Raw genomic sequence first — 15,908 nt, 5'->3', positions numbered from 1 at the left:
TTCATTAATAACCTTGCCAGTGGCTGACATATTTCCAGTAGCATTTTAAAAGCTTCCGTATAATATCATGGCTCAATGTCTAAAATTCTTTGTATGTAATTTGTCAACTTACGCAAAAATGTTTATTGTCTTCTTCTGGCATTAACACATCTTAAAGAAGCATCACGAAGAGTCAAAAATGGGTTTAATTGACTTAAACAGCATATTACTGTTAAGGGGAAGGTCCACAGATTAATTTGAGCACCTTTCTTCTTCAGAATATGCTCATGCCCCTCGGTAATATTGATTTTTGTCCAGGTAATTATTAGCCCGCTGATCAGCAGTGGGGAAATTGATCACAGCTGAGCAAAATATATCTGTGACGTCACATCTGAGACCATTCTCTTGCCGGCTTTCAGCTGTATCACACATGTGCACACAATCCCTGTATCAGATCTGGTTTTGTTATCAAAATGTCGGACGGAGTAGACGAGGAAGTCGAGTTATTGAACTTGGACATTGAATTTAGTGAAGAGAGTGACAGTGATTATTACGACAGCGATGATGATGATGGAGAGGTCGGAGAGATTGGAGAAGAAGAAAATGAGCTAGAAGTTTACAACGATCAGGGAGATGTGGGTGGAATGCCGCGACCCTACCAGCATGAGCCAGAGCCATAGCAGCCGGCGGCGGCCGGCCAGCAAGGAGCCCAGCGGCTCAGGCAAGATAGTGGGCCCAAGCCGCCTTGGCGAACGATAGTTCGTCCCATCACCCTAGTAGTCGATGATTATTTGCTTACTAAATTGTCCTTCCCGTGTCATTTTCTACTCGATCAAGATCCTTCGCTAACAACTATCAATTGGTGGCTGGCCAATAGGGAAGTTTTTTTTTATTTATTTTTTTTTCCGAATACAGTAGTTTATACTTATAGATCTACTAATTCTAGTGAGTATTAGAAAAACATAACCCGTTTGTGAAAGACGAATGTTGAAAAAAAAATATCTCATGAAAATTCCACAAATGTGCCATGTGAGAGCACAAAATCAATGTCAGATGAAAGATGAAAAATGATCTAAATCCCTCACCAAAATCTGAATTATGCCTGACAAGAACCAGCTGCCATAAATATCATTGCCTATTATGCCATCATTCAGCCTACGCAATCACTTATCAACTAGGATAATGTTTATCATTCTTGAAAAAAAAATGGTAGCCTTATATGCAGGAAAAGATGACAGCAAAATTGTTTTAAAAGAATGATAATGTTAAAAAGCATAAGAAATATCCGAGCAAGCTCCAACATAACGTAGACGTACTGTCGTGGTCCGGCCAGACTGCGTCTCCTCCGGTTCGTTACTCTCCCTCCCCCCCCCCCCCCCCCCCCCCAGCTAGGGGGGGGGGGGGGGGTAACGAATCGGAGGAGACACAGTCTGCAGTCTGGGGCCCACGGACTAGTAGTAGTACTGTAGTAGAGAAATATGGATCAGCACCGCCACCGGCACCGATATGGCTATGCCTAGGCATGGCTTTTTGCTCATACTTACAGTCGGCTGACAGTCTAATCCTTTGAAACAATATTTTATAGGGCAAACCTGGAGATTAGGGGTCCGTATCCAGAATAGTGAATACACGTACCCAGCCCATCCGACGCCTACGCTACGCGGCTGCGAGGTAGCAAGCACTAGAAATCTAGACCCTCTAGATCTAGTCTATCTATGTAGTCTAGCGATACGGTAACTATACAGCTCTGTCGCTGTACACAGGTGTATACTTGCGTACAGCGACAGGGCTGTGTATACTGTTAGCGATACGGTAGCTGTGCGTGTGATTGTGAGACTGCACTGAAGACTTGAACTAGAACAGCAAACAAGATTTGAGAATTCATTGAATTGATTTATCTTGTTTGCTGTTCCACTTCAAGTCTTCAGTGCAGTCTCACAATCACACGCACAGCTACCGTATCGCTAGTCCGTGGGGGAGAGTAGCAGAGGAGACACCAGGCTGGGGCCCACGGACTACCGTATCGCTAAAGCATAGTCTATAAAGTAGACTAGCGTCGGGTGGACTGGGTACGTTTATTCTTGATACGGACCCCCATATGAAAAAGTTTCACCCTAAAACGCGCAGAAAGTATTACGCGCAGGCAAAGTGCATACGAGTGCGCGCACAGATCAAAATGATACATTTTACCCGATCCATCCATACGCTACACACACACAGGCAGCGCCTAGGGTACGTCGCGTCTAGCTGCTGCTAGCCCGACTAGACGCCGGGCGGCAGCGACTAGACTGGGCTAGCTAGGCTACGGCTGTATGTGCCTATAGCAAGTACACAGTACGTATGGTAGCAACGCAGCAGACGCCGAGACGGCTACGTGATGACTGCTCGGAAAAACACGCTTTGTTGATAATTAATAGGTACTCTTACACTGAACGCTTTGATACTATATGCATTTCGCTATTCATACGTCTATTTTTACTTATACTGACGAAACAACTACACAATTCAAGCTATCTAACTTGATGAGCTCCCTTCAGTAGGTCTGTCGTTGAATTCCCTCGTCGCGGAATCGGTGGATTGTCGCTCAGCAATTGCAACAGCACGCAACTATACAGCGCACTGCGAGCACTGGCGCGCAGCGGCATTAACAGGGATATGAAGATATGCACTTGGTGCAAAGTACGTACAGACCCAGCGCTGTAATATCTTAGCAAACCGCAATTTTTGATATAACTATGTCTAGAAAGATCCAAAAAAGTCTACCGTCTCCTATTGACGAGTAGGAACCATCGTAACATGAATCTCTTTAAGCTAAAATCTTCTAGTTTCAGAATCCGCCCGAAGAAAATTCATACAAAATTTGACAAGCCTTAGATTGTACACCGAGCCCTCAAAATCGGGAAATTTAGCGAAATCTCCATAGGGAAGATGAAAACATGGATATTTAAATGCCGAAAAGTCTACCCTTTCCTCCCATCGCATAATTGCAAATCTGGCATCATTGTACGCAAAACATTTTAAAGTTTCAAAATCCGCCCGAAGGTTTTCGAAAAAAGGTGACTTGCTTCTCATGATTACAGTCAATTCATCAAAAAGCGCTAATTTCGATGTCCACTTCCCGTGTTAAACGAGTTCGCGCGGGGCGTGCGGAGCAGATGCACGCAATAATTCCATATGAATCTCCGGGTTTTCCTTTTATAGTAATATCAGTAAATTTGACAAAAATATTTCGTGACACTGCAGCTAGTTAGTTTTGGCTGGAGATACGGTAGGCATACAACTAACAGCCTACTACTAACTAGTACTCTGTAGACATCGACTGTGCTGACTGTCAAACAAGCGTTCAAAGAGCCAGTCATGACTCAGTCAGTTTGAGATAAAATTCAATGTGAATGATACTATGGCTTTTATTCTCCCAGCTGCCATACTGCCAACTTTCGGCCAAGAGCATTGCCAGATCCTCTTAGCATTCCACAATACGCGTTACCATAGTTGCGTATACAAGTGAGGCGCATATTGACAATGACATGCGCGTGAACTGCGCATATGCTTAACACATTATTACATCCCTACTTTCATATAAAAAGAAAGAGTGTTCTTGAGGCGTTTCGTAAATATACATTACTTGTAGCCTTTGCCAAAATAAGGTTGAATACATGTATGTAAATACAATCATATCAGTTATAAGCACTGAACATTTAGCATGCTTGTACTGGAATTGCATTCGTGCAACAACTGTAAATCTTAACTATGTATAATGAAACTGTAACAACGCCTTTAACACCGGGCATGAGAAATCTGTATCCCACAATGTGTTTACTTGAGCAGGAATATAATCAATCCTACTGGAAATAGAATTTTAATACAGCTTGCACACAGCTATCTTCAATAATTACATATGACTTAACAATGTGCTATTCACTCTATTGAACTTCTTTCATTTTTTAAGTCACTGTGTGAATACATGCTTTATTTGAAATTAACATACAAGTTTAATCATTGATGTTTTCAAATGCTTTTGTCAGACATTTCAATATATGTGGCTTGAGAAACCATTCTGCGAGTTATATATTGTAAATATTGTGCAATCCATATTACTTAATCTGATACAGAATGTATTCTATCAAATCCTGTCAATGACTAAACAAATTCCTTTAAATTATGCTTCTCATGGATGAACACCATAAGTGCAGATCTGTATTTACAAACTCATCAGATACAATGTCTAAACAAAGTTATTACCACTGTTAAGCCAGTGTATAAAGTTATCAATGCTCAATTAGACGATCAGGCTTCTTGATCAAGCGTCCTGATCTGGGGCGGTAAGCTTTGTTTGTTTGCTTGTCAATTTCACGTGTTGTCATGTTGCTTCGAGGAAGTAAAGGTTTGCTGTCTTCCTGATCATCTGGAAATTGATCTGCAAATCGAACGCGCTTCTGTTGCATTCCAAGACTACGCAGGTGTCTTCTGTTGCGGCGTAGAACACCTCCGTTGGGGGTTTGCACAAAGTATGATCTGGGTTCCTGGCATTGTCCAACTACTGTTGCAGGATTCCATGTTCCAGATCCATGATCAAGCATTGTGACCTTCTGACCCACAGAGAGTGGTGGTAATTCACGAACACCTTTGGAGTCAAAGTCTCGTTTCTCTTTCTCTTGTCGATTTCGAAGTTTCTCGCTGACCTCATGATGGTATGATGAGTTGCTCATCTTTACGGGTAGGTCACTCCGAAATGTCCTCCCCTGTAGTAGTTCTGCTGGTGAAGGCAAACTACTGTCAATTGGTGTTGTTCGCAAACACAACAGGGCAAGATGTGGATCACCTCCAGACAGTTTCACTTTCCCCAGTGTCGATTTGACTGTCTGTATCGCTCTTTCCACAAATCTATTGCTCTGTGGATAGTGTGGGCTTGATGTCACATGATCAATGTTCCACTCATCAGTGAACTGCTTGTATTCTCTGCTGGAGAATTGGGGTCCATTGTCACTGACAATTCTCATAGGAATGCCTTGCTCGCTGAAAATGTTCTTTGTGATCTGAACAATTTTCGAGCTATTGCAGCTACCACTGATCTTCCGGACGATAGGAAACTTCGACCAATAGTCTGCCACTATGAGATACTCATCATCGTCAAAGTGGAAAAGGTCCGTTCCAACTGTTTCCCAAGGATGTCTGTTAACATCGTGTTGAAGGAGTGGTTCTTTCTGTTCAGCATTCTGTAGCTCGTTGCATGCTCTGCAAGACCTCACCATATTCTCAATGTCTTTGGATATTCCATCCCAGTCGACACATGTCTTTGCTCTGAGCTGTGTCTTTGTCGTTCCTTGGTGGCCTGCATGAAGTTTCTGCAAAATTTGGGGACTTTCTTCACATCTTCAGGCCAACCTGTGTGGATGAATTCCTTCGGTGTTCTGAGGTCACTGCATCTGTCTGTCTCTTCTTGTAGCTGTCTTAGCTTAGTGGGAGACACATAGATTGCATGGATTGTCTTGTCGAATTCCATGGTTGGTTGTTTCTCTGGATTGATCTTAGACAAACCATCTGCCAAGGCAACTTGTGGTCCTGGTTTGTACACGAGCTCAAAATCGTACGGTTGCAGACGGAGAAGTATCCGTTGCAGTCTAGGTGGAGTGTTGGCCAGATTTTTCCTATGGATACTTTCCAATGGATTGTGATCAGATTCCACTGTAAATCGTGATTCGTACACGTATGTGTGGAACCTTATGCAGCCAAACACAACTGCTAACATTTCTCTCTCAATGTCTGCGTATCGACTCTCAGTCTCTGTCAATGCTTTGCTTGCGAAAGCAACTGGTTTTCCCTCCTGGAGTAAAGCGGCTCCAAGTCCTCTGGTGGAGGCATCTACTTGTATTGTAGTGTGCTTCGAGGGGTCAAAGTACGTCAAAGTACACATGGATGACACTAGAGACTTCATGTGCTCGAATGACTTCTGGTGTGATGGCTTCCATTGCCACTCACTGTCCTTCCTAGTCAACGCTCGTAGGTTCTCAGCATTCTCTGCGAGATTTGGGATGAAGGGAGACATGTACTGTACCATCCCAAGGAACTGCTGTAACTCTTTCAAGCATCTAGGTGTAGGAAGGTTGGTGATGTCTGCAATCTTTGCAGGATCTGGGTGTACACCTTCTTTGTCATAGAGACAACCGAAGAACTTCACCTGTGATATCTTTATATCACATTTGTCTGCGTTGAAGACAAGTCCATACTTCCGTCCAACAATCATGAGGTCGTGGAGGGCTTTGTCATGTTCTGCCTCATTCTTCCCAAAGACAACTATGTCATCAGCGATGCCGATAGTACCTGGACACTGCTCAAGGATTTGATCCATCTTCTCCTGGAATATGTCTTGAGCCACTTTGATTCCGAATGGCAGACGCTTGAACCTATACCTGCTAAAAGGAGAATTGAATGTCGTCAGGTAACTTGATTCCTCGTCAAGCGCGATGCTCCAATATCCATGTCTGGCATCGAGTTTCGAGAACACCTCGGCTCCATGTAACTGGTGGGTAATCTCCTCGAGTGTTGGAGTCTTGTGATATGTGCATTTACACACCTTGTTGAGGTCCTTTGGGTCAAGGCACACTCGTAGTTTTCCATTGCTTTTTCGGCTAAAAGCAAGTGATGAGACCCAATCGGTAGGCTTGGTCACCTTTTCTATGACCTCGATCTTTTCCATCCTGTCCAATTCTTCTTTCAGTTCCTCTCGTAGGTGGATGGGGAACTTTCTTAGAGGATGAACAACAGGCCCGGCGTTTTCTTCTAGAGTGATATGGTATTCACCTGGGAAATGTCCAATGCCGTCAAATCGATCTGGATATTGCTTCATCAGATCATCTTTGGATTGAATCAAGTTGTCAATTTTCTGGTGAAACTCGCAGTTCACCTGGACTAGATGTATCTTGACTGAGCTCTGCAGTCCGAGGATAGCAGGTCCTCTTGTGTCCACAATGAAGAAACTATTGCGGAACCACTTCCCATCTTGATACTTGCAGGGAAGATCGACGCAACCATATTGAGGTATTACTGTCTCGTCGTAGGCAAACAACTTGACGTGCTGCTGTCCGACAGCATATTCTAGAGGGTATCCTTTGCCATCAAGAAATTTAGGAAAAGCCTGACTGAAATGACGAAGTGGTAGCGCATTCCCCTGTGCTCCTGTGTCCACCTTCACTTTCAGGGTATGATTTCCTGGAGTGTCCTTCAAGTGAATGTTTAGAGTGGCAAAAATCTCATCACGTTCCACCGGAACATTGTCAACCTGCACATCGCCGACTGTGATAGATTCAAATTTCATTTCCTCAAACCCTCTCTCAAGATCATCTTGGCTTGCAATAGGATGGAGATCCCTTGTTGAGGCTGGGCTACGGCTTCTACTGCGTCCCCTTAAACCTCCTTTGTGAGAGCTACCTGTGTGTGCTCTGTCCTGTTTACTGTGTCTCGACTGTGAAGATCTGCATTGCTTCTTCCAGTGTCCTGTCTTACCACATTTGTGACACTTTGATTTGAATGCAGGACATTTCTTTGGTGGATGTCGCAATCCACAATTCCTACATGGCTTTGATTTGTGCACTTCTTGCACCGAGGCTCTATCCAGACTGTGCAGTTGATTCATATGAGAGTCACTGGCCTTGTGTGTCCTGGCAATCGTTGCAGCTTCGTCTAGCTTCAATGTTTCGTCTTTGCTGAGTAGTACCTTTTGTACTTCGGGATGTCTGATTCCCGCAATCAAGACTTCAATAATCCTCTCCTCGATTGTTGTATCAGTCTTGAAATTGTACTTTGCTGCTTTTGTGCGGCACCTGAGGATAAAGTCATCTACGGTCTCTGTTGCCCCCTGCCTGTATCTCTGGAATTCTAACCTGTGGATCCGAAAATTCTCCTGGGGCTCTATTTGGGCAGAAAATGCCTCCCAAATATTCTTTGGATCCTTGAGTTGTTCTTCAGACAGCTGCCATGTGTTGAACATGCGAAGACCTTCTGTTCCTGACCACAGGATAATGTAAGTGTGCTGTTCTTCTTCTTGAACTTTCTTAATTGCGAACCATAAACCAGCAGATGTTTGGATTCTCGCAATGCTTGCGAACGGTCGGGATTGGACCAGTCCATTCTGGGACACGGTATAGACCCACTTTCCATGGTGTATTAAATCCTGTAACAAGTGTCTCTCTAGAGAAATGTCATACTATTACTCCAATAGTAATTTTGACTTATTACATATGTTACAGATCACGTGCAAATACCTGAATTGTCATGCAAATCGAACGTACAGTAAACATTTTTCAGTTTACACTATAGCTGTAGACCAATTTACGTATACGCGTAAATTCCACAATAAATCTATGCATTTAGAACATTTCTTCAACAATTATGCATAGGACCATAGCATAGCCTTAGTGGATAGCTATACGCTCTAGACTATTAGTTTCGGATTCTTTAGTCTAGACAAACGAGATTTGCATCACATGTATCGACAATTCACAATAGCATCAAACATGGCAATCACATATGAAATGAATAAATCAAACTCAAGTTCGTAGAATTAGAGATTCTTCAGTTTCATCACTCAGTCCATCATCGCCGATAAACTATCCAGATTTTTTTGCTGCTAGTTCCTGGAACTGCTCTGGATTTCACAGCATAGCGTTCATTCGAAAATAAACTCTAAGCTAGGTTTAACACGATCCTATTTAGTTCAGAGTCAGACTTATAGCTTCTGTTTCTGATGAACTTGGTATTCAACCTGTGAGTTATAATGCAATGGTTACCGTTAAATGTAGCTTATGTCAGTCAGTTCAATAACTGACGTAACTCTAGATTGCTTGTTTGTTATCAGGCTCTTAATTCTTGCAATTTAACTTATCGCATTGAGTAGATAGGTCATCACATCCTCCTAGGTCGCCCAGTCACCGTTGTCACTACTGTAGTAGGCCTGCGGACGGTCGTTTCTGCAACGTGTGATGTGTAGCAAGAGAAATCACTCCCGGTCGCCTCCGATGAGTCAGCACAACATTCAGCTCTGATCCAGACGTCGATCAGCTACGGTAGTTTGAACATCCGGTTCTGTCCTCAGTCATCTCTGGTAGATATTGACATCTAGTTCTGATTTAGACCTCTAGGCTAGGTCTATTAATTCGTGAGTCGAAATAACACGCCACAGTTAGTATTTGTAGACTCCATCCATGTCCGTCTCACATGTAGACACTGTACGTAACACGTAACGTTAGTCCTACGCAGATGCGGCTGTAAATTATCGTGCAATTAACGCGAAGTTTATGAGACAAATCTGTCCAATTCACGATGAAATTACGTTTCTTTGGTTCCGTCTTTAGCCGCTGCCATGTCAGAAACAAGCGTTCAAAGAGCCAGTTATGACTCAGTAAGTTTGAGATAACATGCAATGTGAATGATACTATGGCTTTTATTCTCCCAGCTGCCATACTGCCAACTGTCGGCCAAGGGCATTGCCAGATCCTTTTAGCATTCCACAATACACGTTACCATAGTTATCGTCGAGAGACATCGTCGAGAGACATCGTCGAGAGCAGACGTATGGCAGCCTGAGCTCTCTGCATTTTGTGAGCTCCTCCCCTTCTCGCTAATTATATACGTGTGAACATTAATGCGTTTTGACCATGTCTACTAGAGTAACTCGCCACGGGAGTGCAATTGCCGCAAGGCCTAAAGCTACGCCTGCCACACCCCCAGCACCGGGGACCGCCTCTCCCCCGGCCGTGCCAACAGCCGGAATTTCGAGAAGCGAGGCTGAAGAAGCCCAACCCACTCTAAGGGACTTACAGAACAGCCTGATAGATTTCAAGACCTCAGTGGACGGGAAGTTGGACAAAATTTCCCAAGACGTCTCGGCTATTAACAACAGATTTGAGGAAATTGAAACCAGCGTAAAGTTCAACTCCGACAAAATCCTAGAGATTGAAAAGGAAACCATTCCTAGGGTTAAAGAATCTCTGCAACAAAAAAATGAGGCTCTTGAGAAAACAATAACACTAATGGAAATCCACGACAGGAAGGCCAATTTGCTTTTTTACGGAATCCGCGAAACGAGGGAAGAAAATGTGGAAAACGTCTTGAAAGACACTTTTGTGACGCTGGGAATCAACGAGACGACCGCTGAGGGAATAATGTTGGCCAACGCCCATCGACTACCACGACGAGGAACCGGAACCCAACCCCCACAGCAAGGCCCCGCCCCGATCATCGCGCGATTCTGCCACATGAAGGATAGGAACGACATACTCGCAGCGTTCGTGGAAAGCTCCCGAAACCGACCGCAGGCCAGCAACAGTTCAGCCGACACGTCGAGGAACCCCCCATCGAACCGTATCTCGGTTCGCACCGACCTGCCTCCAGCTATGAGGAGACGCAGAGGTTTCTTGGCCAACCAGGCCTACAAACTTCGAAAGGAAAGAGGTCTCTCAACGAAAATATCGGTAAGCGGAACTTCGGTTATTTTGGAGTTTCGTGAGAAAGGCACCACAGTGTGGAAAACCTACCAAGACTGAGCTCAGAATACATGTGAAAGGAAATTTAAGAAGGGAGAAGGTACAAAAAATAGATTAACGTATAGTATTGATGTCAAATGAGCGAATATTAGTTTCGAGTCAATATAGACAGTAGATGACAGTTCAGATTGGCATGGAATTGATGTTCATGTAAATTATAGCATGATTCCCCTTTTCGAGGATATGCTATAAAGCTCAAAGTCGTTTGTTTTAAAAGCTTCAAATCGAGGTTTATCCTTATTGCACACAGTCAGGGTAAATAAAATTTTTTAATGTTCAAAATTTAATGTATTATAAAGTATAAGTGATATGGGATTTGAAATTCTGATATGTCGTTATGTCGTTAAAAGGGTAGAATTTTAAATTTCACGGTAATATTGGAATAGCCTTTTTTTTTCCACAAAGGTTATGAAGGGTAAATAAAATCTTTTTTGAATGTTAAAAATTATACATTATAAAGTTTAAGTGATGTTAGTTTTGAGTTTTGCCACGCTGTTCATATGCGAATGACTTTAATGTGTTACAGTGGCAAAAATTAGTTTTTGGTCTTCGCTGAGGAGGTGACCAAAGAGCGCTACATGTTATAGAATTGATTGAAGTAATGGAATTCATGACATCGCTGTAAAAAAAAAAGGGGGGAAAAATCGAATTTTGAGAGCACGACTTTAAATTCATGGATGAAAATTCTGAGAGCAATGCATGGGAAAGTTATATCTTATGGTGCACGGGAAGGTCGTTCTCCTTTCACTAAGGGGGAAAGATTAATTATGGTGCTCTACTCAAAAAAAAAAGAAAGAAAGGTCGCGAATTTTTGACTATACAGTATGTTGTGTTTATTCGAGGGTGAAGGGCTAACACTCACTATCCTTCACCAGATGAAATGTTTAAAGACACGACGTAATGCGATAAAGCATGATATATACACGGATGAATTGATTTACCAAGTGCGCTATAGGCCACGTGGTTAATCAACAGTTACTGTTTTTTTTTATCCTTTCGCATGGCTTAATCAAATATGAATGGCCCGTGTCCCTCCGGTTTTATCTCTTTTTGTTGGCTACCTGGGTTGTTCTTAGACTCATACATACATGTACATGACAAGGTGCATAAATCCCTGCAATAGACTTTTTTATTTATTTTCTATCACTACGCCTCAATGTTCTCCTGTGCCTTCAAATTTGTTGTATACTGGATAGTTGTATACGGGATAATTTGTATTGTCCTTAAAAACAACCACATATAAAATCGATTTTTTTTTTTCCTTCCGTCATGGAAGCTCAGTATTGCTTTGTTAAGAGCCTTTACACGTGCCTGATAGGTAACAGTATATTACGGGTTTCGATTGGGTTACTCGCGCACATATCAAGGTCGGTCATGAAGGGCGTAGAATATACGACATTTTGTAAATTCATTTTGTTATATTATTGCTCGTAGTGTTTTTTGAGTTTATATTTCGACCTTTAAGCGGATATAGGAAAATGCAACTTATGTTACAAAGTCCCCAAAGTCAACGTAATCACTACATGGGGCGTGGCTCGTGCTAAGGACCATGCGCAATAAAGATAGGGTCGCATCCTGTCATTTTGCAAGATAAAGCTTTTTTTTCATGGCATCCAAGTGGTGTGCTTTGTGGAAATAGGAATTTTGTGCCACGCGACACATTTCTTTTAGACGTACTCAGTGTTTTGTGAAATTGGAATTTTATGCCTCAAGACGCACTCGCCTTTTAAATGTACACAGTGCTGTTTGTGAAACCGGAATTTCTTGTCACGTGACCACTGTCTTAAATATACAGTGTCTTGTTGAATCTGAATTCTCTGCCGCGCGACACACAGTCTGTACACGATTGGCGGATTTTTTATTTTTTATTTTTTCTGTCACGCAACAATGGCCCACTCATTGAAAAGTATGGCTCACACATATTTGTAACAAACGGCAGAGGGCGTGTCTTCCGTGCATGCTGTCATGGAGGAGGACATGGGGACATGTGGTCCAAGCACACGTGAGCAAAGACGAGGGGGCGTGACATAAATGTGAGGTGCTGTGTAAGATACACTTGTGTCAAAAGTCAGGTCGTGGGCCGTGTCTTGATGGGGTACACCACAGGCAGAGTATTTGTTGTCACGCATCAGTAGCCATAGTAATGTACATTACGGCCAAAACACATTTAACCAAAGACGAGGGGGTGTGTCTATTGATGAAAGATGTCGTGGAAGTTACTTTGTAACCAATGTTTGTTTATTAAGAAGACCTGCGTCAATGTCAGGTGGCCCAATCGCCAATATGGGGTGTGGCTATGTGGATCATTAGCGCACTGCTTAAGTTGGTCCAAGTTTCGTTATTAGTAATGTAAGATAAAAGAAATATATGCAAATGTATACCACTGGATTGTAATAAGATTTTTTTTTTTTTTATCACGTGACAGTTGTTATTTAAGGCATACAACATGTATTGCCAGACACTAAGTCACGCAACACATTCTAGCAGTAAATGAAATGATAGATATAGAATCCTCGGAAACAAGGACATTAACACAATAGAAAGAGTGATTTTTTTAGGCATGCAAGAAATGATTGGTTGGCTGTTTTGCCCTTGTTTTTGAGTTTAGTCTTTTTTCTCCCTCTTTTTGGTTTTTTTTTTTTGTGTGTGTGTGTGTGTGTTTGGAAAATGCACCTTGCAAGGCTGCAACCGACAAGTCACTCTGTGGGGCGTGGCTTCTGTTAAGATCATGTGCAATGAATACGGTGCCGGTCAGGGGACCGGTCACGCCTTGCCAAGAGTCACTTGGGAAAGAGCCAGGTACAAAATTGTATAGCAAGAGCTGCGAGGAACTGCATGGTAATGTATAATTTTGGGATTTTCTGTCACTGTTTCTTAATGTACGCAATAGACAGGGAATTTTAATGGAGTAGTAATTGATGGAGTAGTATTTTTTTTCTTAGGGATTATATGAAAAAAGTGGGTAGATATAGTCATCTGTTTTGGAGTCTTCCCTTACTAATTGAAAAAAAAAAATAACATTATCATTTTTGCTGAATATCCCTACGATTTGGTATAGAGTACCACAGTGATGATTTATCTATGTGCAGTGGCCCCTTGATAATATCAATGTCCTATATAAATAATTGCACCCAACGATACATGCAACCCAGTATAAAGACATGAATGTGACTACATGCAACTACCAAAATATAGTAAAATGTTTAATATGTGTTGCTGTTTTATGGCATGCGCAATGAATAAAGGTGGGCAGGGTTTTTGCAAATGTCAGTAGATGTAGGATATATGGTACACTACTGACAGAGTACACTTTTTTTTTCTTTGTTACGCATTAAAAGCCATATAAATGTAGATGACGGTTTAAGCACATGTCAGCAAAGACGAGGGGGCGTGTCATGGATGTAAGGTGTCGTGTAAGATACTTTTGTGTCAAAAAGTCGGTCGTGGGTCGTGTCCTGCAAATGTCAGTAGATGCAAGATGTGGTACACTACAGGCAAAGTATTTCTTTGTTAAGCATCAGTAGCCACAATAATGTCGATTACGGTTCAAACATATATAAGCAAAGATGAGGGGGAGGGGTGTCATTAAAAAAAGGTATCATGGAAGATTTTTGTAACCACCTGTCTGAATACTAAGAAGTCACTTGATCAAAGTCAGGTGGCCCAATCGCTTACATGGGGTGTGGCGAGCAATGTGGATCATTAGCACTGCTATAGGTTGGGTCATGTCTCGTCATTAGTTACAAATGTAGCATGCAAATGTACAGCCCTGATTGTGGGTTAAGAATTTTTGGTCACGCGACACTGTTGTGATTTATGACATACATGCATAACGTACTGTCAGACACTTTAAGTCATGCAACACAGGCTCGCATTAAAAATAAGACACAATTGTTATAGAATCTTCTCACACCGGGACTCTTACACAATAGAATGAACGGTTTGGGGGCGCGGAAGGAACTGTTTGTTTGGTCGTTTTTGTGTTAAGTGTAGTTTTTGAATCTGGGTTTTAAAATTTGCATTTTGGAATTGATAAGTCACTGTGTGGGGCGTGGCTACTGTTAAGATTATGCGCAATGAGTATGGAGTGGGGCACGCCGTGCCATGAGTCAATAAGATGCAAAGAGCCAGGTACAAAATTTGTAAAGCAAATGCTGCCAGAAACTGCATGGTGATGTATAACTGTGGAATTTTCAGCCAATGTTTTTTTTTAATGTATACAGCAGACAGGGTATTCCATGTTAGGCCCTTGTGTAATGTGCCATGAAAGAAATACCCGTAGTCGAGGCTAGGCAGCCACCTTCTCTGCTTTAAGTCATAGTAACGATACCATGTACCATAAACACAGAGATGTAGAAGAAAGCTTGAATAATGTTTTGCACACAATCATTAGAGTTTTTTAATTTTATGGAAACCATTTAATGAAAGTGAGAAGGGGAGAGCTCACAGCAACTCCTCTTGTAAGAACAAGACAGCAACAGTTTAGCTCGGCTCTGTAATTGTATTGTACATGTTATACCTGATAATGATGTCCAGGCGGATATGTTCTTTCACTCCAACAGTTGAGTTTTGTTATTTGCTTCCTTTTCTTTCTTTATTTTCAGCCCAACTTTTTCTACATATATGTCTTTTGCTTTCAGTTTGGATGCCCACCCAGACACTCGTTGTACATGTATCTTCGTTTACTTGTTCTATTTGTTCTGTGTTTGTCTCCCTCGCCATTATTGGTCTCTCTCGTTCAACCCATTCTGCTTTTTCTTACTCCCACTCCACCTTCCTCGAAGCGATCATCCCTACATCAAGACTCCTACGCCAGCATTGCACATTCCTACGTGTATCGAATTGTTCACGTGCTTTGTTACACGTTGCCTGCTGGCCGCTTTCCTTTTCTATCGCACGCTTCCTCTTCACACTTTTGCTGGTAACTCAGAACTCTATTCCAGACCATATCATTACTTACTATGGCTGATTTCGTAAATGCACCCTTTCATTCTATGTCGAATGATGATTTCTTTGAATTATTTAGACACACAACATCCGAATCTGATTTAGTTGATGGAGTACCAGTTACACATGCAACTCCCTATGATAATTTCGCAGCCGATAATTTGAATTCATCAGCTCCTGAATTTACTTATGATTTTGATGATTCAATTCAGAACCCGCTATGTAATTATATAACTGTTAATGAATGTAAAGATATGTATCATAGTTTTTCTAAAGACACGTTTTCTTTGCTGCATCTAAACATAAGGAGTTTAAATAAGCATTTTGATGAGTTACAGTTTTTATTAGAATCTGATCACACTCAATCATGCTCTGTCATTGGTCTGAGTGAAACTTGGCTAACCGCGTCGTCTGAAAACTCTTTTGCTATCGACGGATATA

At 42.1% G+C, this 15,908-nt stretch overlaps 1 protein-coding gene across 1 annotated transcript; it reads right to left on the bottom strand.

The window, feature by feature from the left end:
* Nucleotides 1-4,247: 4,247 nt before the first annotated feature.
* Nucleotides 4,248-9,520, bottom strand: LOC139735832 (uncharacterized). Its single transcript, XM_071646581.1, has 3 exons — nucleotides 9,440-9,520; nucleotides 5,365-8,107; nucleotides 4,248-5,311 (listed from the first exon to the last, which is right to left on the bottom strand). Exons 1-3 carry the CDS (start codon nucleotides 9,518-9,520, stop codon nucleotides 4,248-4,250), a joined length of 3,888 nt encoding a protein of 1,295 aa, XP_071502682.1.
* Between the last annotated feature and the right edge of the window lie 6,388 nt (nucleotides 9,521-15,908).

This window comes from Diadema antillarum, unplaced genomic scaffold, assembly GCF_040938485.1.
Source record: "Diadema antillarum isolate AM-2024a unplaced genomic scaffold, OU_Dant_1.0 seq00000602_RagTag, whole genome shotgun sequence".
NCBI lineage: Eukaryota > Metazoa > Echinodermata > Echinoidea > Diadematoida > Diadematidae > Diadema > Diadema antillarum.
Note: the sequence above shows the minus strand (reverse complement) of the source record. Positions and strands in the feature narration are given on the sequence as shown.